Source organism: Phascolarctos cinereus, unplaced genomic scaffold (genome assembly GCF_003287225.1).
Source record: "Phascolarctos cinereus isolate Bilbo 61053 unplaced genomic scaffold, phaCin_HiC Scaffold_5;HRSCAF=322, whole genome shotgun sequence".
NCBI classification, from domain to species: domain Eukaryota; kingdom Metazoa; phylum Chordata; class Mammalia; order Diprotodontia; family Phascolarctidae; genus Phascolarctos; species Phascolarctos cinereus.
The window spans coordinates 2,176,242-2,203,628 of NW_027555958.1; the positions used below are offsets into that span (position 1 = coordinate 2,176,242).

Genomic DNA, 27,387 nt, shown 5'->3' on the forward strand with positions numbered 1-27,387 from the left:
CCCTTGAATGAGTAAAGTATGCACAACCAGCTGTATGGCTTCTTGATTTCAGTGATGCAGATCAACACCCCCTTGGAGCCTCTGTGTGTGTGGCCAATCCTTAGGTAAAGAACCTTTCCAAGCAGGGCTCAGCAGAGTCATTGGATGGGCTATGGGGCCCAAATTCAAAGCCTTCCCAGCTCAGTAGAACCTTCCCAGCTCAAGACTTCACACTACATTGGCAGAGGCTTCAAGAACCCAGGGTCATCTTCAGAATGGGAGGAGGTTGTTGAAGGAGAATTTCAGAGGAGACATTTATAAAAAGCCTTACTTTTCATTACGCCACCCACTGCTTACTGTGCCCTAGACAAGGGTTCCCCTTGCCTACCCCTAGTTCTGGCCCTGGGAAAGGTACTGAATTGTCACACCCTTTTCAGCCATATTCGAGCTGTTGGGGATATTCCAAAACTCCAGCGACCTAAGCAAACTACTCATCTCCCCAGGAACCAAAGCTATGGAACTGGGGAACAGTTGCAAGGCTGGGCTTCACTATTCCAGGAAAGAGAGGCAGGCTTCCCAGCCGGCAGCCAACGGAGACTTGGGGGGAAGAGGTTTCTAAAAAGAAGCACTGGGCCAGTCTTGGATTGGGCCTCAAAGAGTGCCATCCAGTGAGCTGGGCTCATGAACCACTCCTGGGATAGGAGCAAAAGCGGCCGTGGCAAAGAGAGTCAGTTTGGTGAAGGCTCCCATTCCAGCTCTGACCCTGAACAAGTCACTGGCTGTCTCTGAGCCTCAGATTTCTCCTCAGGAACATTAAGGCCACCACATACCTCACTGAGTTGCTGTGAGCCCCAGGTCTTGTAAGGGGCCACAAGAGGGGAGGCTATTATCATACAACACCTTCCATGCCCAGCCCAAGTTCTAGCCAGCCAAGATTTCTCAAAGGGCCTCACTGCCCACTGGGCTTTCAAATGAAATCCAAAAAGACCTCTGTTTTCTGCTGGATTATGGAGGAAGTGAAAGCTGAGAGACAGAAGGAGGGGAGGGAACAGAGACAGACAGACAGACAGAGACAAGCAAGAGAGATTCTGCAGGAAATCTTTCACATTGGGTCACTGGCCCAGGAGAAAGGAGGCAGGCCATGGGTGGCAGCAGCCCAGGCATCTACAGGGAGCTGAGATCTGTGGATGGCCAGCTTGTCCAGGCTCCTGAGGAAGAATGGAGACAACAAAAAGAAAAAGGGAGAAAAACAGGAAGCACAGAGTTAACAGTTGAGGCAGGGTCCGGGACAAAGGCATTTCAGTGTGTGAGAAGGGGCCCCTTTGAAGGGAAAAAAAAAAGTCTGTCTTTCCTCTGCTTTTTTTGAAAAATTGCTTTAGAAGATCTAACCGAGATTTTCCAGCTGAACCCCACCCTCCCCTAGCCTCCCTTCTGGAGAAGGCAATGCACCCCTCCCCCGCCCCAGGAGCAGGGGGAGGGGGGCAGCCTGGCCCCCTGCCCCAGGGCCGCCCAGCAGCATCGGTGGATCTACAGTGACACCCAGCGGCCCTTGTGAACCAAGAACGCCCCAGACCTAAAGTGGTGACACCCAGGGGGAAGAAGAGGAGGAGAATTATAAAGTAGGCAGGGACTTACTTGGGGGCCAGACAGCCAAGGCTAGCTCTCGCTGGGCAAGGCAGAAGCTTCGGCCACTCCCAACAGATTTTCTCTCCTCTTAAAAAAGTCCATTTGGATTGCGAGAACTCGGAGGAAACGGATCCCAACTTTTTCTGGAGAAGATGCTCAGGCCCTGCTGAGAGTCCCAAAGCTCCAGAAACTTTCTTCTTCCCTGCCTGCCTGGGTGTCCCCCGCCCCAGGTCCCTTTGATGACCAGCTTCTCAGGTACGCGGCCCCGAGCCCTACACAAACAACTTTCGGCGGGGGTTTCTCCAGGCTGAGCCCCAGAAGCGGAACAAGGAGCCATTTTCTTTTTTAAAAGAGGGTGATGGAGTAGAGGGGGTAGAGGAGAGAGGGAGGGCTGACTTGGAGAACGTTTGTGGCTCTAACACATGCCCTGGGCTGCTCCGGGAGGCAAATATTGACCCGAAAGGCTCGGCCAGCCTCCAGCTCTCCTGCCAGCCCGGCTCCCTGGATCAATTTCAGCAAGCCCCCACCCGACCCCCCGCGCGCCCCTTGGATCAGTTTCATGCTCCCGGGGCTGCCCCAGAGTTCGCAAAGCAACAAGCCGGGGCTGCGGAGAGAAAACTTTTGGGGATAGGAAGGGAAGAGAGAAGAACAGGGAAAGGGGAGGGAAGGCAGCCCTCCCGAGGCTGGGCTGAGCGCAGCTCCCTGGCCCGCCTGTGGAGACGTTTCTGCTGCCTGCGGGGGCGATCCAGGCTGCCTAGAGCAGGGCAGAGCCTGAGGGGCTTCCGCTGCCACCCAGACTCACTCCCCAGCCGCAGCAGCAGGGACAGTGAGGAACCCCTCCCGCCCTCTCTCTGCCCATGGCATCCCGGACGCCTCAGAGGGCATTCAGTCCAGTCGTCTCATTTTAGAAAGGAGCAAACTGACGTCCAATTGCCCCCTCCAGGCAATTAGCTCCTCATTAAGCCCTGTCCTCTCCTCTGCTGGTCTCTGCCCCGCAGTTTAACACTCTATTTCAGACCCGCAGGAGGCCCTCTGGGTGATGGTGTCCTGGGTGGGGACCCTCTCCCGGCTGTGGCCAGTGGTGGTGACAAACTCTGAGCCTTTGGGGGCTGGGCACAGGGCTAGGCGCTGAGTGATTACTTGCTGGTTGGAGAAGTCATCAATTGGTGAGCTATTTTTTTTTTAATAACTGAAATAAAATCCAGTCAGTGGCCTTTTCCCTGGAGTTGATGCTTTCCTGACAAAACTGGAGCATGGGAATTCCTAGCGTGGATAACTCAGCCTCACTTAGAATCGGGAAGATCTGAGGCTGAGGGGTGCCTCTGACACTAGATGGGCAAGTTACTTAACCTCAGTTTCTTCATCTGTAAAATGGGTTCAGGAATGTCTGTCATGCCTACTTCAAATGATTGTTGTAAAGTTCAAATGAGGTAACACGGGGAAAGTGTTTTTACAAACTTCAAAGCACAATCAAAATGTGATTGTGATGATCAGAGGCCATCAGTGAGGGTCTCACATTTCTGGCTTCCTTCTAGGGGGAGGGCCAGTCAGCTGGAGGAGGAGGGGGAAGGGAGAAGGGCTTCTTCTCCTCGAATTGTTGGGAGGAGGCATTGCTGCCCACAGAGATTTGTCTGCCTGGTCAATGGTGCTTCTGCATAACGGAGGCAGGATGCTAGATTTCAAGGTAGGACAGAGCTGGGGACTCCAGACCAGAAGAGGAAGATGAGGCCCAGAGAGAAGGTGCCTTAGGGCCCAGGGTAGTCCAGACAGTAGATGGCTGAGCTGAGCCAAGGTTTGAACCTAGTTCCTCTGATTCCACATTCATTATGGCCTTTTCACTGCTCTTGAGGCTGCCCAGGATACTGTTCTCAGGACTGTGTGAAGCCCCAGGTAGCTTTCATATCTCAGCAGAGAGTGCCTAAGGGACCCAGGAAGTGGGATGTGAGCCCCCTTCCTCCTTCTCCCTGGTTTTTTGTCCTTTTTCTCCTGTTCTCAGGATATTTGAACTCAGGGAGACACCTGGGAGCTTGCATGGAGCTCTGAGGCTCCAGGATGGGGGGGGGGAGGATGTCACTCATCTCAGGCACCAAAAAAGAGCGAGGGGGAGTGAGGAAAGCCAGGGACTGAACTGGATGTGCTGAGCAATCCACCACTCAGCCAAAATTCACTAAGCACCTACTATGTGCTGTACCTCAGGGCCCCAGTTAAAGCTGAAAGACCACCTTGTCCAACCCATTCTAGGGAGGAGGAGACTGAGGCCTAGAGGGAAGAGCTGACTTCAAAGGGTGACACAACTAGTAAGTGGCTTAGGCAGGATTTGAACTCAGGTTCTTGGACTCCAAAGCCAACACTCAGTTGTGCTCTTTCTTTGCCAAGACAGAAGGGGTACATGCACATACAAGTGTGAGCTTAGCAGTGGACAGAGTGCTGGACATTGAGTCAGAAAAACCTCGGGATGAATGTGGTCCCTGATGTACTCTCATTAACTGTGACCCAGAGGAAGTCACTCTCTAAGTGTCTCAGAGCCTCCATTTAGAGGCAGAGGAGAGAGCGCTGGACCTGAGTCAAAGGTCCTGGTCAAAGGTCACTGCTCCACGACCTTGCAAGTATTACTCTTTTCCGGGTCAGGCAGGTGGGCTCAGAGGTTCTTTCCAGTTTTACCTCTCTAGCCCTAGAAACCTACCGAGTGTGCATGCTCCTGTGCGTGTGTGTGTGTGTGTGTGAGAGAGAGAGAGAGAGACAGAGAGAGAGAGAGAGAGAGAGGGAGAGACAGAGAGAGAAAGAGAGAGAGAGAAAGAGAGAGAGAGAGAGAGAGAGAGAGAGAGAGAGAGAGAGAGTGCATATGTACGAACATGTGTGACAGTATGAGTGATTGAGTAAGTATGGGTATGAGTGTGTGAAAGAATTGTAAGTGTATGAGTGTGTTCGTGTGTATGGGTGAATGTGTTGTGTGACAGTATAAGTATATTATGTGAGTGTGTGAGAGAATTGTGCGTGTATGTGAGAATGTGTGTGTTGTGTAACAGTAGGAGTCTATTGTGTGAGTGTGTGAGTATGTATATGAGCATGTAAGACTACTATGAAAGTGTGAGTGTGCATGTGTGTGAGAGACTATGTGTGAGGGTATGTGAGTGTGGATGAGAGTGTGAGATTGTGTGGTAGAGTGTGTATATATACAGTGAGGGCATGTGTTTGTATGTGTTGCAAGTTTGTGTGTGTGTGTGTGCGTGTGTGTGCGTGTGTGTGTGCGTGTGTGTGCATGTGTGTGTGCGCGCGTGTGTGTGCATGTGTGTGCGTGTGTGTGTGCGTGTGTGTGTGCGTGCATGTGTGTGCGTGTGTGCGTGTGTGTGTGTGCGTGTGTGTGTGTGCGTGTGTGTGCGTGTGTGTGTGTGTGTGTGCGTGTATAATGAGCAGTTCAGTGTCTGATCTGTTTGACCCTCAGACCCTCTCGATGGGCCTTCTAAAGAACTTGGTACCTGCTTGGTGGGCCTGGGGATCAAAGTGTCATCCACACAGATGGAACCCACAGGTCTCTCTCCAAGAATTCCAGCAACTTTGCTGACTTCAGTGAAATGCAAATATGCTTAAAGTCTAGGCTTTACCCACTTTGAAAAGTGCTCATGGGCTTTGCTAAAAGTGCTTCCACTGGGAACTGGGGCCCAAGGGATGGGGAGGAGCTCCCTGCTCCCAGGCTGATCTGGTATCCCAGCCCAAAGGCTCTCAGCAGCATGAGTGATGGGGACTTGGGGAGAGCCAGGCTACCCCATCAAAGTGGGATGGGCTGAATGTCCCAACTCTGGAAAAGAGAGAGGACACAGGAGACCTTGGCTAAGAGCAGTGGAAGAATTCAACTTGGGACACTGAGGCAGGAGAGTCCTCCGACATTTAATTTGGGGAAGGAGAAAGGATCAGGTCCAGACATGAGGCTGTGCAGACTCGGAGAGAGTTCTTCACAACTTAGATGGGAGGTGGCTGATAATGAATAAAGTACACACGAGCACGCGCATGCATACGTGTGTGCACACATTCATATGAAGCTCATCCTGCTCTCGTGAGCAGTCTCTCAGCTTGGGAGCGCTCCTGGAAGAGGCTCTGAGCGCAAGCATCAGTAATGCTGTGTCAACCTGGGGCCAGTCTGGCCTCTGGGGTTGAGCTGCTCCCCTGTAGCGGGGCTGGGGGCATCCCTGTGCTCTTTAGCTGGGGGCGGCGGCCAGAACTTGGCCAATGCTTCCACATGCCTGAATCGCCTTCCCACCTGCCGGGGGGGGGGGGTTGGGGCGGGCGGTGGAGCCGAGGATGAGAAAGGCAGAAACTCGGTCACCTTGCTGGTGAGGCCTCAAGGTTTGAATGTCTCACCTGGACAATCGCTAGCTGAATGCTGTGAGGAAGGATACCCACGGGGAAGGGACCAATCAGGACATTGCGCCTGGGAGGGGCTTTGGGAAAGCCATCCAACCCTTCCACCCTGGCTGTCCATCAATTAGCCAATCAACAAGCCTGCCTTAAGTGGGTAGGAGAAGGGAGGAGGGGGTCTTTCCGGAGTAGACACCCTTCGTGCCGCCTTCCAGGCTGGGGCTGAAGGGAAGATGCAGAGAGTTGGGGGTTCCCTTCAAGGCTTCCCTCCCAGAAGGCCTTTCCTGATCCCCCTAGAGGGTGGTACCCACCTTCTTCCACTCTCCAGACTATTTGCATTTACTTTGTACGGCTGTATTCCCACCCCCTAAGGAGAACACTGCTCCGGAAGGCGGAGACTTTATCTTTGTGCGTATCTCACGGTGGCCGGCCCATGGTAGATAGCTTAAGAATGTGAATTGGATCGAGTTGGATTGGAGTTTCTTGGTTTTCTTCTAGTCTACCCCTACCTGAACAAAGAAAAAGAAAATGCCCCTACCATATCCACAATTTCTTCTCATCAACTCTGTCATCCAGACGCTACTTAAGACTTCCAGTGCTGAGAAGCTCACTGCGTTGTGAAGCAGCCCGTCCCACTCCTGGACAGATCTGAGTTAGGAAGCTTTTAGATTCTTATAACATCAGAGATGGAAAAGCCGTTACAGAACATCTGGCACCACCTCGTCAAGTCCAGAGATAATACACGTGCCAGGGTCGGAGACAGAGGTGTCTCAGGATGTGAGAAGCTAAGGGGCTGATAAGGAACTGGGACAAAGGTGTCCTGACCTCCAGTCCACGGCCCTTCCCAGTACCTCCCATCCCCTCGTACGGAGCTGAAACCTGGTGCATTTCTTCTGAGGCCAAGCAGAGCAGAGAGTATAAATTGGAAAAGGTCAGATAAAAATGGAGCCCCAGGACAAAGCTGGGGAGCTAGCTACCACCAAGCAGCCAATGAACAAACCCAACCACCAGAGGGAGTGCCAGGATGGAAGAAAGCCTGGACAGGAGACAGGCTGGGTTGGAAGGGAGAGGGGGAAGAGGCAGAGAAACCACCCTGGAGGCCAATGCAGGGAGCCAGGCCTGACAGGAGGAGGGGCCTGAGCTAGCTGGTAGCTGTAGGAATGGGGAGGAAGCAGCACACGGTGCTCTGGGATTCTCTCTCTTGGCTTTCTCCTTCACACCTGCGGCTTCACCTACCACCTCTGTGCTGGGGACTCCCAAGTCTTTGGTCCAGCCATCTTCTATTCTGAGCTCCAGCTGCCACCCAAGGTACATCATACATATGCCCCATCATTATCCCCCCCCCCATTCTGCCCTCCCATCATCTGTCTGGAGCTCTACCCTTCACCCCCAACTCTTCCATTTGTAATTTTTGCCCCATCTCCCTCCCTCACCTTCTTTAGCCAATCAGTAATCAGCTACTTGGGATTCCATTTCTGAAACATCTCCCAGATCCGCCCCCTCCTCTCTGTCTCTGCTGCACCTCCCAGCTGCCCAACTCCTCTCCACCCACCTGGCTTCTTATAACAGCTTCCTCTGCCTTCCCATCTCCTCCCATTCCCCCTTCATACTACTACCAGAATGACCTTTTTTTTTTCCTCCTCCCAACTGTCTTTCTCTCTCAGCTAACCAACAAGAAAATTGAGGACATTCTTTTTCTGTTGCTTTGGGGCTGACCTCCTCTGACCACCTCCTTTACCAGTTGCTGGGCTCTCCCTTCCTCTTCACCTTATCCTGCAGTTCCCATGGGGACACATATTGGTGAAGGAACCCACAGTCCCCACCCAAATCTCAAATATATGGGACCAAGTCTCATATTCTCTGACTAGTTATGACTACAACTGATTATAATCTGAAACGAAGTGACTGATTGGAATGGATGGTCCCACAAAACAAAACTAAACGCAATTTAGCTCACTCCATGCAGTTCCGGCACCATCACCAAGCATGTGCAGGATAATTCTTCTTACGCACAGCTCTGACCTCTCACTCCTAGCCAGCCTCCACAGTGACTCCCTAGCACTCATGCAGTTCACTCCAACTTCCTCTGCTTGGCTTTGAAGGTCCTCTACCACCTGAAGCCACGCTATCCTTCTCAGCTGTCAGAAACACTGTCCAGACAACCTGCATGCTTTGTCCCCGCTTTTCTGCCAACATGCCCTGAAGTCTCCTGCCTCCATGCCTTGTGCCTAAAATATCTTCCCTCCTTCTCTTTGCAGGGCCTATTGAGGGTGCCCCATTCCTTAAAAGAATAAGGACAGGGACTGATATTCCATTGGTGTAAGGAACTCCCAGATAAATAGAGTTCCTCTGCCAATGAAGATTAGCACCAGCTATGCAGCCATAGGCTGAGGACTTGCCTGGGAGCTTCCAGAGTCCAGGGCTAGCTCTCTGTCCAGGCTACACTATCTCTAAGCCTACCTCAAACAGAGCTGCCTTCTCTGCACCATATCTGCAATGCACATCACAATGACTCAGATGCTGGGGAGCTGTCTGTGCTGACATCTCAGTCTCCTATGAGACTGGGAGCTCCTTGAGGCCAGGAAGAAGGGTCACACATGGTAAACCAACAAAGGTTCAGGCTTGGTCAATCGAAAAGTATTGATTAGACACCTGTTATGTACCAGGCACTGTGCTGGGCACTGGGGATACAAGCACAAAGAATGAAACGATCCCTTCTCATGAGGAGTTCACTTTCTTATGGGAGAGACAAGACTATATGAAAATGTATACAGCATAAATATAAGCTGAGTGAATACATAGAGTCATTGAATCTAAGGTTGTTGGGGGAGGGGTGGTGGGGAGGCAATGCCCAGCAATGGAGGAGACAGGGAAGGGCTTCCTACAGAAGACAGAGCCTGAGCTGTGCCTTAAAGGAAAAGAGGGTTCTGTGAGGCCAAAGCGAGGGGGGAGTGCACTCCTGACAAGGGGGATGGCCAATGCCAAGGCGTGAAACTGGAAACAGTGTAATGTGTGAGGAGTGGAGAGAAGCCATGAGCACTGGTTGGATAATGGGGGACAGGAGGAGTGATGGCCAGGGAGGCCAGAGAGATTGATGGGGGCCCTGAAGTCAGGAGGACCTGAGTTCAAATCCAGCCTCAGATGAAACACTTGATACTTACTAGCTATGTGGCCCTGGACAAGTCACTTAACCCCAATTGCCTAAAAAAAAAGAGAGAGAGATTGATGGGGGCCAGCTCGGGAAGGGCTTTGAAACTTAAAAAGAATTTATATTTGACTCTAGAGGCAACAGAAAGCCACTAGTACAGACTGGACTCCCATGGTCAGATCTGTGCCTGAGAAGGGTCACAGGGATAGAAGCGGCAGGTAGGATGGAAGTGGGTAAGGACAGCCTGGAGGCAGGGAGGGCTGTGAGGAGGTGAGGGCAATAATAGGGGGAGGAGGAGAAGGACCTTTGAAGGTGGAGGGTGGTGGGAGGGTGAGTGGAGAAAAGGGCTCAGCGGGGAGCTACGTCCTGCAGGTAGAAGCAGCAGCCAGGGTGAGGGGGACAGCGGAAGAGTCTGGGAAATTGCTGAGATTAATGTGCTGCAGGGGCCTGCTGTGGAAATGGGGGCGTTGGGGAGAGGGGAGGGCCTTGAGGAAAAGAGGCTTGCAGTCTCCTGCATTCAAGGGAGCTAAGAGTCAGCCAGTTTGGAATGTCTAATGGGCCACTGGTGACACAGGACCTACGCCCTGGGCAGGGGATAGGTTTGATTTACACACCTAGGAGGATCTGCACAAAGATGAGAGCTAAACCCATGGGAATGGGTGAGGTCACAGACAGATGGAGAGCCTGAGACAAAGACAGGGAAACAGAGACAGAGAGACAGAGACAGAGAGCCAGAGAGATGACAGAGGGAGAAAAGGAGAGGGCCCACAGCAGAAACGTATGGAGCACCCACATTTAGGAGGCAGGTGCGTGTAGATCAGAGGTGCCCCTGTAGCACTCCCAAGCTTAGCCTGAACCAGATCAAGACATAAGTGGGAAGTATTTAACAAAATAAACAAAAATACAATAAAACACAGGTAATATTCACATGTGGTGTTCTGAGTAAACATGCAGCCCCCAGGGATCCTCATCTATGATTTCATGGGCCTGGTTCTGTTTAAGTTTAACCCTCTGCTGTGGAGGACAAGGAGGGGTGTGGGAGCAAAGGAGGCTGAGAAGGCCTGACCAGATGAAAGAGCAAGGGCAGGAAAACTCAAGGAGAAGAGAGGATCCGAGAGGACAGGGAGTCCCCCATCCACCAGGGTCGTGTCCAAGGCTTCCGAGAGTCCACAGCCAAGGGCTGAGAAAGGACCGTCCCAGGTGGCATTTAAGAGATTACTGGCACCTTTGGAGAGGGCCCTTTCAGTGGCTTAGAATCCTTCACCTACTGTGTGCTGGCTGACAGAGAGTAGAATGTCTAATTCAGACACCAGCTCTGTCCTCAAGGACCAGAAGTGACCAGGGAAGTGGTGAGAAAAGACGGCCTTTAAGGTCCCTTCCCGCTTTCCATGCATGACTCCCACTTTACAAATGTGGAAACTGAGGCTTGAGATGGGAAGTGATCTGCACAATGTCAGGCAGCTGGTGGAGGACAGAGCCATGGTTTGAAGCCAGGTTTCCTGAGTCCCCCAGGCTGCCACCCAATGAAGACAACCTGAAGGAAGTCTGTGGGTTCAAATCTTGCCCTTCCCATTTCCTAGCTGTGTGACCTGGGCAAGTCACTTCCTCTAAATAGGCCTTGAAGTGTGGGGAAGCCTTTAGATTCTGACACAAGGATATCCATAAGCGAAGATGCAGAGGTGGGACTGAGTGAGGCTGACAGGGATCTGCATGTCCACAATAGGAAGAGTGTGTCCACCTTTGGCCTTGAGAGGACTTTAAATGAGATCCTGGGGGATGGCAAAGGTGTTCAAGCATCCCTTTGCCTGAGCAAAGTTACAGAGACAGAAGTTATGCATTTGGGGAGTCTCCTGTCCTCACTTCTCCAGCCCCTGAACTGTAAGGCCAGACTGAGCTGCCCCTGGCAGGCCTGGGGCAATGTGGGTCAGGACACTTGGCGGCTCCTGGAGCCCCTTCTGTGCAGCTGTGAGGACATTTCCCCCTCCCCCCTGCTCCACCTCCCTCCCCCTTGCTCCACCTCCCTCCCCTCCCCCACCTTCTTCCCCTCCCCCTCTCCCTCCTTCCCTGACCTTTGCCAACCTGATCAGCTCCGCTGATGGACTTCCTCCCCATCTGCCTGGCTACTCCCAGGTGGAAGATCCCCATGATCAGAGTGACTGCGATGGGACTCTGAGAAGAGAAGTGAACCAAGCACCCATAAAGGGCCCAGATCAATCCTCTCAGGAATGAATGGAAATCATGGCTGCCCTGACCTTTCTTTCTTTTTCTTTTTTCTCAGGAGGAAAATCCCCTTGAACTGGAGCCTCAGTGATGTTCCGAAAGCTGTTCCCCACGCTCCTGGTCTGGGGCCTCCTGGGCCCCCTTCATGCTCAACCACAAACAGCGTTCTTTGAAGGCAGCACCACGGACAGAGCCAGCAACTGCCCAGGTACTCACCGCAACAAGCGCCCCTGACCCCAGACCCTTTCTGGCTGGCCACCGTCCCCTCTGGTCTCCTGCCCACTCTCCCCACCCCTAACCGAAGTCACAAGAAGCAACCAAGCTGGAAAGGACCTTAGGGCCTTGTGACAAGCCCTCATCTTAAAGACGAGGAAACATGAGGTGACTTGCCCAAGGTCCTACAGCTAGTGAGTGGCAAAGCCAGAATTCAAATCCACGTTTTCTGGTGCTAAGCCCAAGGCCCTTTCTAGCAGTTGTAGGAGCACTAGCTAGTTCTGCCTGGCAATCCTCCAGTGGGCAGGACCAGGGAAACAAGGGATGATGCCTCCACAGTGCTGGGTGAGGTTGTTTTCTGACTCTCGCTCCTCTCTTCTCCTACTCTCTCTCCTTCAGTATCATATCCTCCAGTTCCTCCTCCAGCTCCTCCTCCTCCTCCAGGTCCTAATCTTCCTCCCACTGCAGGTCCTCCTCCTCCTCTTCCTCCTCTTCCTCCTCCTCCTCCTCCTCCTCCTTCTCCTTCTTCCTGCCATTGATATTGTCATTGTCATGAATGTAGATTCTGGAATATCAGGAATCTGAGGATTTTTGATCTAGAGCCAGAAGAAGCCTTAGATGTGTTCCAGCCCAAACCCTTAATTTCTCACATGAAGAAAATGAAGCTCTTCTGGGCTGCAGTGGCTAAGCCGAGGTCACATGGGCAGTAAGTAGAACAGCAAGGATTCCAGGGCGGTCCTGGGCATTTAAGGTCAGGGCTCTTTCTGTGGCGGCATGGTGTCCCATGAGAGAAGGACCATGAAGTGCCTGGTGCCTTTGGCCAAGGATGTCAATGAAAGCATTTGACTTTATAGCAAACACATCAAAGGCCAAGCCCAGGCACTCCAAGATCCTGAAACCCGCAACCAAAGAGAGAATGCACCATCAGTCAGGCATCGGAAAGCCAATTCCCTCTGAAGCAAACAGCAATCTGTAATGATCACAAAACTAGATCTGAGCAGCCCACAACCATGTATTCCATCATTGCTTTTGCTGGCTTCCTTTGTACTGCCTTCATGGAAGTCACCGAGTATTAAGGGATACAGTGGCTTGGTTTGAATACCAGAGATAGAAGGGGTGTCAGAGGACATGTAGCTCAGTCCAACTTGGCCAAGGAGCTCCACTCTGCCACACCCAACAATTGGCCGTGCTACCTTTGCTCAAAGACCTCCAGCGCCAGGGATCCCTATCAAGGTGTGATGTCTGCACATCTCCATACTTTGTAAGGTGGTACCAGCTATCTCCATAGTGACCCATTTGTTTATTCTCATCCTGAGACCCACAAGGGCAGGTGGCCAGACTTCCCGTGACAAGATGTGTCTTGTTGCCTTTTGGGCTTAATGAGACTAACTCAGCCGGGTTCTTTGGTGACCTCCAGGAGGAGGCCTCTTCCAGGGAGCTTCCTTTCATCCAACCCTAATATCTTCAGGCTTCATTTATAGCAAGAGTGTCAACATGTGCGTAGCTTAGGTGCCCCAGCCATGTTTCTAAATCATCGGCCACCAGACAAAGGTCACACATTCATCGGAACAACATGTGAGTTGATGGAGGCTCACAGGGAGGCCCAGGGCCATGCCATGGTTGGCGGCCCCTGATCTTCTGTCAGTCTGTCATGGTAACTACAACACCCCAAGGACGCTAACCGGGCCTGAGGTCACTGGGTCTTTTATCTATTTCATCTCCTGTTCATGCGAAGAGCTTCTCTGCATTTAGCGAGACCAACTTCAGACCATAGATGTAGCCCATCCTGGGACCTGATGCAAAGCATTTCTGCCTTGGCAGGACCTTCTAGATCCTGCCCTTCACGGGGCATCGAGAAAACCCAAGCAGGCATCCAAGGACTCTGCGGCATAAGCACCTTCTTTAAGAAGATACTTGGAAGGTGGAAAGGACCCAGAATCCAACCCAGCTAGTAAGCATTCGGCGTCCTTGCCGGGCGGGGTCCATGGCAGCCAAGGGCAGCACTGGCTCGGGGCCACAAATGAACCTGTAAATCACTCTGGAGGAAGATGATAACAACAGCTAGCATTTAGAGAGCACCTACTGTGTGCCAGACTCTGCACTTTACAACTATGACCTCATTTGAGCTTTACAACCCTGGGAGAAAGGGGCTATTGTTATCCCTGTTTTATAGATAGGGAAACTGAGGCAAACAGATATTAAGTGACCTGCCCAAGGTCGCATGGCTAGTCAGGTCTTCCTGATTCTGGGCCCAGGGCTTCATTCCCACTGCACCACCTAGCTGCTAGGAAGACAGAAGCACTGTACACGTACGCAAGCGTACATGGTGGTTATCCAGACAGAGCCTCAGAACCAGGCAAGTGGCCACACTCAAAGCTGTCATTAATGATGACATGGACAACTCTTTGTGCCCCCGTTTGGGGTTTTCTTGGCAGAGATACCGGAGTGGTTTGCCATTTCCTTCCCCAGTGTAGTTGACAGATGAGGAAACTGAGGCAAGTAGGGTGAAGTGACTTGTCCAGGGTCACACAGCTAATAATTGTCTAAGTCTGGATTTAAATATAGGACGAGTCTTCCTGACTGCGGGCCCAGTGCTCTGCAGTCCCCTAGCTGCCCCTTCAGGCCCAGGGCTCTGGGCACCGTGGCTCTACCCTTGTACAATCCCACCCATTGCCCGACAGTCTGTGTAAGCACTTACACCCTGGAGATCAGCAAACGCTACAAATCAGGCCTCGAGTCATTTGGTTAACTGCCCAGTCTTAGGAAAGCAACAGAATGTTGATGATTCAAGTTAAACGTGCTTTTCTTTATTTTTTGGAGAGCCAGTTGTTAAACATTTTACCAGCACGCCCCGGGGCCGCCTCCAGGAGGTGCTTCAAGGAGCTGTCCTTAGTCCTGGGTCATCTGTGCGCTTCTCAGTGACTTAAAGCCGGGGTGGAAAACCTGCGCCGGTCTCGTGGCCACATGGGGCCCTCTAGGTCCTCAAGCGTGTCCCTTGGATGGAGTCCAGATCCTTTTATTGAGACCCTGAGCTTCTCTGACGATGACAGACAGGAGGCTGCCCAGATTTGCAGGCGGACATCCCGCTGGTGGGGAAGCTGACCTGGCTTAGGAGGAATGGTGGGGTCAGGCTCCAAGAAGAGATTGACCAGCTACAACCTCGGTCAGATCTGAGGAGATGAAGCTCAATGCGGACAAACGGGGCATTGGCGCAGCAGCTCCACAAAACGGTGAGGCGCCCGGGGCAGCCGTTCACCTGGAGAAGATCCTGGGATTTGAGCAGATGGCAAGGTGCGCAACCGTGCCGACCAGGATGCTAGTGACACCACGGAGGCCTTCGGAGAGCGACGGTGCCAGGGGTCCCATGGGTCTCTGCCCCGGAGCGTCAAGTCATGCTCGGTTCGGAAGTCTTGGAGCAAGCCCAGAGAAAGGTGAAGCAGTCAGTCATAAGCACTTATGAAGCACCGGCTGTATGACGGCTCCCAATAGATGTGAAAGAATTGGAGCTCTAATGTAGAGGTGTGCAGTCTTCAAGCACCTGCAGGGTTTATCAATGGATCGATTTTTGAGGTATCAGTCAACCAGCATTTATTAAGCACCTCCTATGCGCCAGTCACTATGCTGAGTGTGAGGGATACCGAGAAGAAAGGTCAGAGTTGGGTGTGTAGATCTGAAAATCATCTGCATAGAGATGGCAATTAACCCTTCATGTGTGTGTACGTATGTGTCTGTGGTTAGGCCATGAGGCGGGAAATACACCTACACCTATGGATATATATGCACATAATGCATGGCACATACACATGCACGTTCCTCTAGATATGTGTGTGTCACTCAGTATCTCTGTGACCCTGGGCCTCAGTTTCCTCGAACATCACGTGGAGGACTGAGGCCCAACTGCTTCTTCAGTCCCGTCAGCTCTGTGACCACGGCCCTCATCCCCTCTCACCCGGACTCCTGCCACAGTCTCCTAATCTGTCTCCTACTTCGGGTTTCCCCCAATTGATCCTAGGACATGCCCTCCAGAAAGAACTACAGCCAGTGTTCACAGACAGAAAGATGCCGTCAGGCAGGGCATTCCTCAGAGCCCTTCTGAGTGTGGAACAGCGAATGGAGAGCTTGTCCTGGGGTCAGGAAGACCTGGGCTCCCATCCGGCCGCTGACACCAGCTATGGGGCACTGGGCAAATCCCTGAACTTTGCTGAACCTCAATGACCCATCTTCAAAACGAGGGAAATAAGACCTGCGGCCGCCACCTCACAGGGTTGTTCAGAGGCTCCTCCCTCCATCAAGATTGGAAGGGACCCAGAGAACCCTAGCCCCTGTTTTACAGATGGGGAAGCTGAGGCCTGCAGATAGGTGGGCTAAGTGACCTGCCTGGTGAGGGCTGAGCTGAGCTTCAGGTCTGGGTCCTCACAGGGGACCCCAGAGGCCCCCTAGCCTCTGTTTTACAGATGGGGAAGCTGAGGCTCACAGGTAGGTGGGCTAAGTGTCCGTACAGTGAGGGCCAAGGTGAGCTTCAGGCCTGGGTCCTCTCAGGGGACCCCAGAGGCCTCCTAGACCCTGTTTTACAGATGGGGAAGCTGAGGCCCACAGGCAGGTGGGCTAAGTGACCTGCCCAGTGAGGGCTGAGCTGAGCTTCAAGCCTGGGTCCTCAGAGGCCAAGCCAACGCTCCATACAATGTACCCCGCTGAATCCACTCATGCTTTGATTGGCCACGTAGGTAAAGGCCTATGGGATGGGACAAAGAAATGGTGGCTCTGAGTTTTCAAGGGTGATGACAGCCATAACCCTGTGTTCCCACACAGAGAAAACAGACTGCCCCATCAACGTGTACTTCGTCCTGGACACCTCGGAGAGTGTAACCATGCAGTCGCCCATTGACAGTCTCTTGAGCCAAACACAGCAATTCCTCCTGCAGTTCACCAGCCAGCTGAAGAATCAGCACTACCGTGACCAGGTGGCCATCAGCTGGCATTATGGAGGCCTGCACTTCTCGGACGAGGTGGAAGTCTTCAGCCCCCTGGGCAGCGATGAAGCCACCTTCAAATCCAGGCTTCAGAAAATCAGGTCCTTCCGCCGAGGCACCTTCACAGACTGCGCCATCTCCAACATGACCCAGGAGATCACGAGAAATCCCAGCAAGGGCATCAACTTTGCCATCGTGATCACTGATGGGCACGTGACCGGAAGCCCGTGCGGGGGCATCAAGATGCAGGCTGAGCGAGCCCGCGACATGGGGATCAAGCTTTTCTCTGTGGCCCTCAACCAAAACAAGAACGATCATGGGCTTCGGGAGATCGCCAACCTCCCCCATGAGCTCTACCGGAACAACTACCTCACCATCAGAGAGGACTCATCTATTGACCAGGAGACCATCGACAGAATCATCAAGGTCATGGTAAGGAGACGGGTCTGGGAGGGGTGCACAGCTCTGGAGATCTGGCTTTTACTGCCCCCCTGCTGGTGCCAAGCTGGGTGACCCTGCTCCTAGCATCCTCAGGAGGGCAAGCAGGGGTGGGGGTAGGGCAGGGCAGGAGCGCCAGACCCCTTTCCCACAGGGGATGCTTCCTAGGTTTAGTGGGTTCCAAGTGCCTCATGGTGCCACTGGACGATGCAAGTGAGCAATTAGTCGGTGCGTGCCTGCTTCCTCTTCTTCTTGGAGGGCTCAGACCAGGGTCCCCTGTCTAATGCACTGCTCAGAGATGGGAGCCCTGGACCAAGACTTAGCAGAATGGCTTCTCCAGAGAGCAAGTCACACCCACACAGAGAAGAATGCTTGGGGTTGTTGTCCAAAGTAGTAGGCTTAGCATGACCATGTTTCCATCATGGATCTAACTAGTTTTGCTTTCTTATTTCCTTCCTGGCAGAAACACGAAGCATATTCAGAGGTAAGCTGGCATTGTTTTCTAGTATTTTGTCCAGTGGTAATGGGGGGAGGGGAAGGGGGACTGGCACAGCCCAGGCCTTTCTGTGTGAGCTCCCACCCAGAGTCTCCCCACGGCCACTCGGTTCTGCATCATTGCTATTCTGTGCATTTGCTGACCTCCTGCAGGTGCAGCAGGATTGTGGACCCTGCCCCTGGGCTCCAAGGCTAACCTCTTCCAAGCAGTTGGGCCCAGGAAAGAAGGAGGCTAAGGCAGGCCCAGCAGAGTGAGGTGGCCCTTCCCAGGAGTCAGTGGGTTTGGTCTGTAGGCCCTGTGTAAGCCTCAGAGGCCAGGCCCCCCAAGGCTGCCTGCTGCTCGCAGAGCTGGGGGACAGTGGACTCTTTAGGGTCAGCTGAATGGCCACCCTGCTAAGACTTGTCCGAGTCGGATCCATTGTTTTGTCTCTGAGCCTTGGTTTGCTCAGCTGTAAAATGGGAGAGTTAGACTAGTCACCATCAGAGATCCCTTCCAATCTGAACACGACATCACTGCCCTGGCCTGGCAAAGTGGACTCTTTGAGGCTGGGACGTTTACTGCTGCCTCACAGGCTTGGCTTTCAAGACCAGCACTTGAGAAGGCATTTCTTCTGAAGAGTGTTATAGTAAAGGTTATGCTTCTTCCAAGATATCAGTGGTCTCATGGCTCAAGCAGCTGGGGTCCTCATAGGAAAGGTAATGAAGAGAAAATGACTAATTGGTTCAATAATAATTTTACTTTTATGCAATAGAATGCTACATTAAAACAGATCCACATAAATACAAATCATTAAATAAGGCTTGCAATTAGGAGTAAGATTTAAAGAAATAGAAACACCTAGGTATGTGACTTCTCTCTAATCCAAAGGCTGGAATTGAATTTAAGTTCACTTTAACAGCAACAACAACAACAAAAAAAAACTTCAAGGACCTCCACATTATAGCAGCCGCATTCCTACTACAAATTCTGTGGGAACTAAATAAAGGGTGAACTGGAGAGGGGAGAGGTCAGTTGGGCAAATCTACCATCTACCACCTTCCAACTTAATAAGCCATTCAGACTCGGGTCCCAATCAGAGAATCAGGCTCTGTTGCTTAGCCAGGATCACTCACTGACCACGTCACTTGACCATATCTCTGTATCCTTCTAGAGAAGTTGTGGAAATGGTGTGGGTGGGTGTTTGGGTTCCTCCTCCCACTGGAGTATCCCACCCATCCTGACAGCATGTCTCTTCTGGTTCCTTTCAGTGCTACAAGGTGAGCTGCCTGCAGATCCAAGGCCCTGCTGGTCCCAAGGGTTATCGAGGACAGAAGGTAAGCCATGACAACCCAGTCATCCCAAGCATCGGGACAGTGTCTTCAGCTAGCCCTCCTGTTCTGGGACCTGCCTCTCTTCCATCCCTCCATCCATCCATCCGTCCTTCCTTTCCATCCATCCATCCCTCCATCCATCCATCCGTCCTTCCTTTCCATCCATCCATCCCTCCATCCATCCATCGTCCTTCCTTTCCATCCATCCATCCCTCCATCCATCCATCTGTCCTTCCTTTCCATCCATCCATCCTTCCTTTCCATCCATCCTTCCTTCTTTTCCACCCATCTATCTTTCCATTCCATCCATCCATCATCCTTTCTTTCCATCCATCCATCCATCTATCATCCTCTGTTAGTCTGTACGAAAGCCAAAGAGCTCCCTTTAGGCCATACCACTCCTGATTACCGAGAGGTAACATAAAGGGCTGATTAAAATCTTACCTTCTCTGTTCTTAACTTTGAGAACCACTACATTTAACCTGTTACTATACTCGCCTCTGCATTGTCTGAGTTTGTGATTCCATGATACCTAAAAAGAAAAAGGATGACATAAACATGCAATGAATAACAGAGAAAGCTGAAGGGGAAAAGAGGGAGAAACTGCAGAGCTGTGTGGCATTTGTCACTTATTTTGTAAACACAGTGAATTAGGTGACAAAGTCTGCTTCCTTGGCTGCAAAGTATGTTTAACTCAACATGTTTACAGATGATTAGCCATGGTTGGTTTGCTGCTGTCTAAAGTGAAGGTCACAAACTGTTGTTTGGATAAAATGAGATGAGTTCACGCAGCTTTGACATGGAGGCTCTCTCTGCCTGGCTGAACTCAGAGTGCCTGTCTTTGCATCTGTTCAGACCTCTAGCGATCCTCTTCTGAGCCTCCGAAGCCTTTCTCAGGAGATCCCTCTGCCTATCTTTAGAACGTCGCAGTGAGGGCTGCTGTGGACTGACCCAGAGAGCCAGGACCCAGAGGCTGGGGGCAGGGGGAACCACTGGGTCAGAAGGGGTGGATTCCATATGGGATCTAGCAAGAGGCCAGAATAAAGCACAAAGAGCCAGGCAGATGTGGAGTCCAGTCGGGCCAGCCAGCATTTCGCAAGCACCAGTTCTGTGCCAGGCACTGACCTAGAAACTGAGGATACAAAGGAAGGCAAAGGAAGACCCTGCCCTCAGGGAGCTCCCAGTCTAATGGAGAGACAAGATGCACACAGCCACATACAAACAAAACATAGACAAGACAAACCACAGACGTGAGACACTGGCCTTAAGAGGGATTGGGAAAAGCTTCCTGGGGAAGGTGGGATTTTCCCTGGGTCTTGAAGGGAACCAGGGAAAGCAGGAGGCAGAGATGGAGAAGGGGAGCACCCAGGCATGGGAGACACCCAGGGAAAGTGCCTGGTCCAGATGGCCCGAGTTCAGTGCTGAGTAGCTGTGTGATCTTGGGCAAGTGATGTGCCTTCTTTGGGCTGAAGGTTCATCATCTGGAAAATGTAGCCACTCCCTCACACGCTACTGAGAGGCTCAAAGGGGCTGACATCTGGAACGGGCTTTAGCAAACCTCGGCACAGTCATCCTTGTCTCCTCACTGCTTTTCCTGTGCTTGTCCTTAGGGTGCTAAGGGGAACATGGGTGAGCCAGGCGAACCTGGACAGAAAGGACGGCAGGTGAGTATTTGACTTCCTCTTCCCACTCACTGAGGGCCATCGGGACCACGTGTGGCATCCCCACTAAGTGCTGTGTCTTTTCTCTGCAGGGAGACCCAGGCATCGAGGGCCCCATTGGCTTCCCAGGACCCAAGGTAGGATGCTCTGGGCTCACAGCATGTCTCTGACAAGGCATGAAAGCTTGGGGGGGGGGGGGGGGGAACAGTATCATCAACCAAATGCTGGCCCTGGCTCCAGCTGGAGCACTCGGGTTCAAATCCTTACTGTCCATATGACCTTGGGCAAGTCTCTGGAACTCTCTGGGCCTCAGTGTCCTCCTCAGTAAAAAAAGGCTGTTGAACTACATAGCCTCCGAAATCCCTTCAACTCTAGACCTAGGGTAACGTCAAGCGGCTGCCCCAAAATTCAGGTAACTGTGCCTTGAGGGGTCAAGCTTTTGGACCCTTAGACTAGGGAGCATAGGACCATCTCTGCTGCTGATCTTGGGCCACTGACTTCTCCACTCTGGCCCTCGGTATTTTCTTCTTTAACTGAGTGGGCAGGACCAGCTCTGTTCAGGCCTTCCCCATTGGTTCTGCCATCTGCTGGCCTCAGGGGTGCCACCCCTCTGGGCAACAGTTTCTACATCGGCACAATGGGGGCAAAACTGTTGTTATTATCAAATAGACTCAGCAGGGGCCTGGAGAAACCTGAAAGGGACCATCCTGAAAGTTGGGGGAGGGAAGTGGGGGACAGAGAGAAAGAGGCCCCTTGCACAGGGGTGCGCACCCCATCAGGTCCCGAGACTCCACCATCTACACCCAACAAGAGGCAGCTAGAAGAGAGTCGCTGGGGAGCCCTTGAAGGAGCGTCCCTCAGCCTGGCCGAATTTGCACTTCTCCCCTCCCCCCATCAGCATCCCTTTCAGGAGATTGGGTCTGAGTCTCTGCTGGCTCCATGACTCTGAGAGGATCCCTTCCCCATTAAGACCCTCATGATCCTCCTCTTGTCAAATGGGAGCAATCATCTCACCTGGCCGTGACAGGGTGTGCAGCCCTTTGTAAACCAACATTCAGGCCCCACAGGAACCGACGCTGTCTTCCTCCTCTTCTTTCTTCGTCCTTGTCTTTCCTCTTATTCCTCTTCCTCTGTTTCCTCCTCTTCTTTCTTCTGCTGCTTCTTCTCTTTCTCCTTCTCCTTTTTCCTCTTCCTCTTCTTCCTCCCCTTCTTCCTCTTCCTCCTCTTCCTCCTCCTCCTTTTTCTTCTCCTTCTTCCCCTTCCTCTTCTTCTTCCTCCTTCTCCTCTTCTTCCTCTTCTTCCTCTTGTCCTCTTCCTTTTCTTCTTCCTCCTCCTCCTCTTCTTCTTCTTCCTCTTCTTCTTTTTCTTCTTCTTCCTCCTCCTCTTCTTCTCCCTCTTCCTCCTCTTTTTCTTTTTCTTCTTCCTCCTCTTCTTCCTCTTCCTCTTCCTCCTCTTTTTTTCTTCTTCCTCCCCCTCCTTTTTCTTCTCCTTCTGCCCCCTTCCTCTTCTTCTTCCCACCACACAGGCAGATCTTCTCAATATCTCCTCCATTTCCCCTATCCCTTATAGCTTTTAGTAGTCAAGATGGAATTCATTATAATCTTCTTTTTTTTTTCTTCTGCCTTTAGGGTGTCCCCGGCTTCAAAGGCGAGAAGGTAAGATGCTTCTGGGTTTAATCACTGTCATGGAAGCTCCCTTTTCCATGAGGGTCTCCTAATTCAGAGCACCCCCCTTTCCTTAAAATAGGAACATTTTGGCACAGTTACTATGCTCATAAATTAGATTAGCTGGGAGGAGGAGGGTAAGGAATGAGACTGGGGAGGAGGAGAGTTAGCAAAAGAGCCCTGAATATTTTGAGTCTTGTGAGGTACAGCGGAAAGAACATGACTCTGCAGGCAAAGGACCTGGGTTCAAACCCCGCCTCTCATTTTTATCACTCATATGACCTTGGGCAAGTCACTTCTCCCTGGATTTTAGTTTCCTCATCTCTAAATTGGGACATTGGACAAGAAAGGCCCACAGACCCCTCCCAGCTCTAGGTCTGCAAACTATGGCCACCAGAAAGCGAATCTGAGCAGTGTGAGAAGGGCCAAGCCTAACCCGTGTCCCTTTGCGTGCAGGGTGAATATGGCGGAGATGGAAGAAGGGTAAGTCGGCAGCCAGCCCCCTCTGATCTTTGACGTTGCATATTCTGATTGAAGAACCACACAACAAGCATGTAACTCCCTTCTCTTCATCCCAGGGAGCTGCGGGGCTGGCAGGCAAGAACGGGACAGATGGACAGAAGGTAACAGTGGCCGCGTTGGGATCCCCGTGACCACCCCTGCTGCCTGCAGGGCTTCCATGGGGCAGGAAGGGCAGAACCAAGGTGGAGGGCCAGACCCTTCCCAAATTCCCTTTTGATAGACAGGCCCTTGGGGAAGAGACGTAGAACCAGGGCACCCAAGGAGAGCCTGTGCCTAGGCAGGACCGAGTACAACTGCGCCCAAGCTGACTTGGTGCCCGTGGGGAAGGCCCTGGGCCCTCGTCATCAGCCCAGCCTCCTTCCACCACGATGCTGAGCCCCTTGGCCTGCTCGAGATAGCAGAGTGCTCATCTTCTGCTGTGATCTAAGTCTCGCCCTCTCTTTTGGTGGGTCTGCAATATTCCCACTGAAAGCTACTTGTACCCACCTGTGGGTGCCCTCTCCCCTGAGGAAAGTGATGCTGTGAGTGTTTTTTACATTTTACGTCTTCCCATGAAGAATCCATAACAGGGATTTAGAACAAGGAAATTTGAGTTTCCCACTAAGTAGCTTATGCAAATCTCCTCCCCTTCCTGGGCCTCAGTTTGCTCATCTATGAAATGAGCTGGTTGGCCCTGATGACACTGAGGTCCCTTCCGGCTCTAACCATGGGGTGACCATCCACTTGGACGAGTCACTCTGGGCTTCCTTTGCAAAATGAGGGGCTGAGACGAGGTGACCTCTGAGATCCCTTTGGCTCACAGCCTCACATCAGAAATGCCCCTAAGCCCCCAAGCAGCAATTCTCAGGCCCACGTCCACTCTAAGGGCAGATCTTAAGATTGAAATATGCTTTGAAACCTGTTTGGCCAGTGCATGGTCAGCAGGAGGCAATAAGCTATCTGAGGACAGACTGCTTGCCGGCTGACAGAGGGCAAACAGGAGGCACCATGGAGTCTGGAGGACTGGGCCACCAGCACCACCGCTGGCACTGTTTGTATGACCCTGGGCAAGTCCCATGACCTCCCAGTTCCCAGACAGCTCCTGAGAGCACAGATCCACAGGAATCCCCCACACAGAGTCAGCCAGAGGCCCAGGCCAAAAAGAATCTCAGAACCTTTTCTCACTCTGTCTTCATTTTCTCTCTTCTTGGTCTAGGGGAAGCGGGGACGCATTGGACCCCCTGGCTGCAAGGGGGACCCCGGTGACAGGGTAAGCCCACACATCTGTTTGTGTGCCCTCCCATTCCAGAAGCTTGGGGCTCTTCCTGGGGGCTGAAAGCACAGGGAAGGGACCTTGGGGGCGTGGAGGCTGGCTAGAGTGAACCATGAAGTGAGAAGCCTCGTCAAGCCAGCCCCAGAGGGAGGCTCATAGGGCCCCTCTGGGGTTACAGTCCTGATAGGACTGGGACACACAGTCTCCCAAGTCTCATAGGTGCTGTGATCAGCATCAGCGGAGGGCAGGTTTGCACCAATGATACATGGAGTGCTTGAAAGCTCTAAATAGAACAGGCTATAGAGAAAGGGGAAGCGAAGCCCGAGTGGGTCAAAATGTTTGCTTTTGGAAGAATCCAACACCAGACACCTTGCCTGCAGCCAATAGCAGGGGCTCCCCATGGTGAGGGATCTCCAAGCACAGCTGAGAGTCCGTGGAGCGTGATGGACGCATTAGTGACTCCTGCTGCTGCTCTAGTTGGCATGTACTGAGCCCTCCCCACCACCACCATATGGGGGCTCAAGGCAGACATCTACCTGCCCGCCACAAAGACCAGGGGTCCTCATTCCCGATCTTGCCTTCAACAGGGCCTCGATGGTTACCCAGGGGAAGCTGGCAGCCCAGGAGAACAGGGAGACCAGGGCAGTAAGGTAGGTGATGTCCCCCCAGAAGGCTGAGCAGGCAGAATCAGGGTCAGGATTGGACCCCCGATCCCCCAGGGCCTTTTTCCTGCCTGTCTTTCTCATGAGACTTCAGTGGGCATGGCCAGTGATGAAGAATCACTGACCGTACAGCCTTCAGCTGCTGTGTGGAGAAAATAAAGTAACGCAAAGTCCAGGGTAGTGTCTCTGGTCCACCACCCTCCTTCAGACCCTCCTGACCTGGAACACACAGCCACCTTTTGATGGGTCTCCCTGATCCCACCTCTTCCCTCCGCCGTCGTCCTCCCGCAGCTGCCAAACGGATAAAGCCCAGCTCTGACTTCACTGCTCCCCTGCTGAAGAAGCTTCCATGGCTCCCCCCTGCCTCTAGGATGAAATTCAAAGTCCTTTAAAGGCTTTTATCTGACTCTCACCTACCTTTCTGTCCTCTTTCACACTCGGCCCCACATGCACCCTACGTGGAATGACTACTGGTCATCTCATGGATTCCTTCCAACATCTCTTACCTCCAGGCATTTGCCTAGGCCACTGCCCTTGCCTGGAGTGCCCTCCCTCCTGCTTTCAGAACTTTCCATGCTCTATCCTTACCCGTGCACCCACTGCATCCTCTAGTCCCACCCCCACCCTCAGAAGTTATAACAGCTCCTCACGGACAGGGACCATTATGTCTCGGTGGCCATCTCCCCAGTGCCTCACACGGTGCCAGGGTCCACGCCTGACAAACATGTACTGTTTAGACTGAATTGAATGAAACGTGGCACTGACCTTGGAGTCAGGCTTCTGCTCCCCCTATCAGCTATGTGACCTTTGCAAAAGGTCCCCTGCCTCAGTTTCCCCATCTGCCAAATGGAAATGAAAAATGCTCTGCCTTTCTCGGGCTCATGGTGAGGAAGGCACTTTGTCTCGAGCTGTGAGCCAAGCCCCAGTCATTGCCATGCCCGGGCTCTGTGAAGTTGTCCCCTCACCAATCCCCCCAGGCATCCCAAGCTGCCCAGCCTGGACTTTCCTCCTCCATGGAGGGATGCTTCCCTCTAGGGCTGGGACAGGATGGGGAAGGATTCAGGCACCTGGTGCCTGTTAGCAAGTGGCCCTGACACCCTGAGAATGTGCCCATCACCTCGCTCCAGAAGCCAGATCTCCCAGGGAAGGGAGAACACTCGATCTGGACCTAGGACCCAGGGACCTGGGTTCAAATCCTGGCCCTTCCACATACTTCCTTTGTGCCCTTGGGCCCTGCGTTTCTTACCTCAGAGCCTCAGTTTCCTCTTCTGTAATATGAAGGAGCTGGACTAGAGGACCCTGAAGGTCCCATCCAGGATGCCCATGAGTCCCCACTCTGCCATCTCTGACAATCAACCAGTCCATCCACAAGCATTTCTTTATGGAACCTTTATTGGGTGCCATGCACCATACCAAGTGCTGAGGTTACAAAGGAAAACAAGAGACCTCCAGGGACGGGGGACTCACCCCTCCCCAAGCCCCAGGTCTTGCCTTTCCCTACTGGCTGCCCCCAACCCTGCCAGCCAGGCCCAGGGCCTCGCACTCCCCGCCCTCGGGGCCCTCCTTCCTAACGGGCGCTCAGGGCAGGGTCCCTGCACTGGCAGTGAGGGGGGCCCTGGGCCCGGGGGTCTCCCAGCAAGTGTCTCATGGGCCACTCAGGCTCCACAGGGAGCTGGTTCTGAATTCCTTCATCTCTTTCAGGGAGATTCTGGCCGCCCAGGACGCCGAGGACCCCCAGGACTGGATGGAGAGAAAGGAAACCCGGCAAGTGCTTTGGGGGGTTGTTGGGCTGACTGGCGGGCTGGCCAAGGCCCCAAGTAGGGAAATCGATGCACAAAGGGTGTCTAGAGTTAATGGGAAAATCCCAGGGCCGTGCTCTCTCACTCTCCTGCTGTGCAAGGCCCCCACCCTCTGAGCCTCCGACAGCTCTGAAAACCTCTAGGAATTGTAGCTGGGGCCACTAGGCTGGCCAAGCTGGCCCAGGTCTGTGACAGACTGATGGGTGCTGACCGTTAGGCCTGATGCTTTAAAGGCCGGGCCTCCTCTGCCATGCTCCCCATACACAGACCCCAGCAGCTGAGCCCTGGAGGCTCTGCCTCATCCCGCCCCAACTTGTCCAACACCCCACCCACTCAGAGGGGCTGACTCAGTCTCTCCCCTCTGCAAAGGGTTACCAAGGCAACAACGGAGCCCCAGGAAGCCCAGGCATCAAGGGAGCTAAGGGAGGGCCAGGACCCAGAGGACCCAGGGGAGAGCAGGTAGGTCCCTGCACAGCTGCGGGAGCTCTGAACACCAGGTCTTCTTCCCCTCGAGAGGCGCTCTGCCCTCTTCCCTGCCAGTCTTATTTCTCATGATTCCAGCCCTGCCCTTGGGCTCACAACCAACTGTTTCCCCAACCTGGCAAAGGTCTGCTTGCTCCAGCCATCTGGGAGTCCCAGGCCACCTGCCCCAGCCCAGAATGCTGCCCACCTGTGCCATGCCTAGAATGCTGCCCACCTGCCCATGCCCGGAATGCTGCCCTAGGCCACCTGCCCCATGCCCAGAAGGCTGCCCACCTGCCCCAGCCCAGAATGCTGCCCACCTGCCCTCCCCTTCCCTGCCATTCAGAATCGCTGCTTTCCAGATTAAGTTCAGGATGTACCTGTCTCCAATGCCCACCCAGGCTGCCCAGCCCATCCCCCTTCTGCTTTCCTGCTGGTCAGAATTCTCTGCTTTCCAGGTGCAGATTCAGATTCCTCTCCAAGTGGAAGACTCCCTGCTCCCACTTCTCCCCAACCCATCAGTGTTTGCTCCCTCCTTAAATGTCTCTGGGACATTGCATCCCCAAACCCAAGCTTAGGAGACTGGAAGCTCCCGGACAACAGGGGCCCCTT

General features: G+C 52.9%; 1 protein-coding gene across 2 annotated transcripts in view; it reads left to right on the forward strand.

Annotated features, from left to right (window-relative positions):
* The first annotated feature begins 1,607 nt into the window (after positions 1 to 1,607).
* The window catches only part of COL6A2 (collagen type VI alpha 2 chain), a 47,672-nt gene continuing 21,892 nt past the window's right edge, over positions 1,608 to 27,387 (forward strand). Inside the window, exons 1-14 of one of the 2 annotated variants that reach the window (XM_020973337.2) lie at positions 1,608 to 1,860; positions 11,385 to 11,534; positions 16,349 to 16,941; positions 17,411 to 17,431; positions 18,691 to 18,756; positions 20,364 to 20,417; positions 20,507 to 20,551; positions 22,043 to 22,069; positions 22,535 to 22,561; positions 22,657 to 22,701; positions 23,796 to 23,849; positions 24,440 to 24,502; positions 26,216 to 26,278; positions 26,683 to 26,772. In XM_020973337.2, coding sequence (XP_020828996.1) covers positions 11,417 to 11,534; positions 16,349 to 16,941; positions 17,411 to 17,431; positions 18,691 to 18,756; positions 20,364 to 20,417; positions 20,507 to 20,551; positions 22,043 to 22,069; positions 22,535 to 22,561; positions 22,657 to 22,701; positions 23,796 to 23,849; positions 24,440 to 24,502; positions 26,216 to 26,278; positions 26,683 to 26,772 — 1,266 coding nt within the window. In that variant the 5' untranslated portion in view covers positions 1,608 to 1,860; positions 11,385 to 11,416. The remainder of the gene's footprint in view (positions 1,861 to 11,384; positions 11,535 to 16,348; positions 16,942 to 17,410; positions 17,432 to 18,690; positions 18,757 to 20,363; positions 20,418 to 20,506; positions 20,552 to 22,042; positions 22,070 to 22,534; positions 22,562 to 22,656; positions 22,702 to 23,795; positions 23,850 to 24,439; positions 24,503 to 26,215; positions 26,279 to 26,682; positions 26,773 to 27,387) is intronic. The other variant, XM_020973335.2, reaches the window with a different exon arrangement.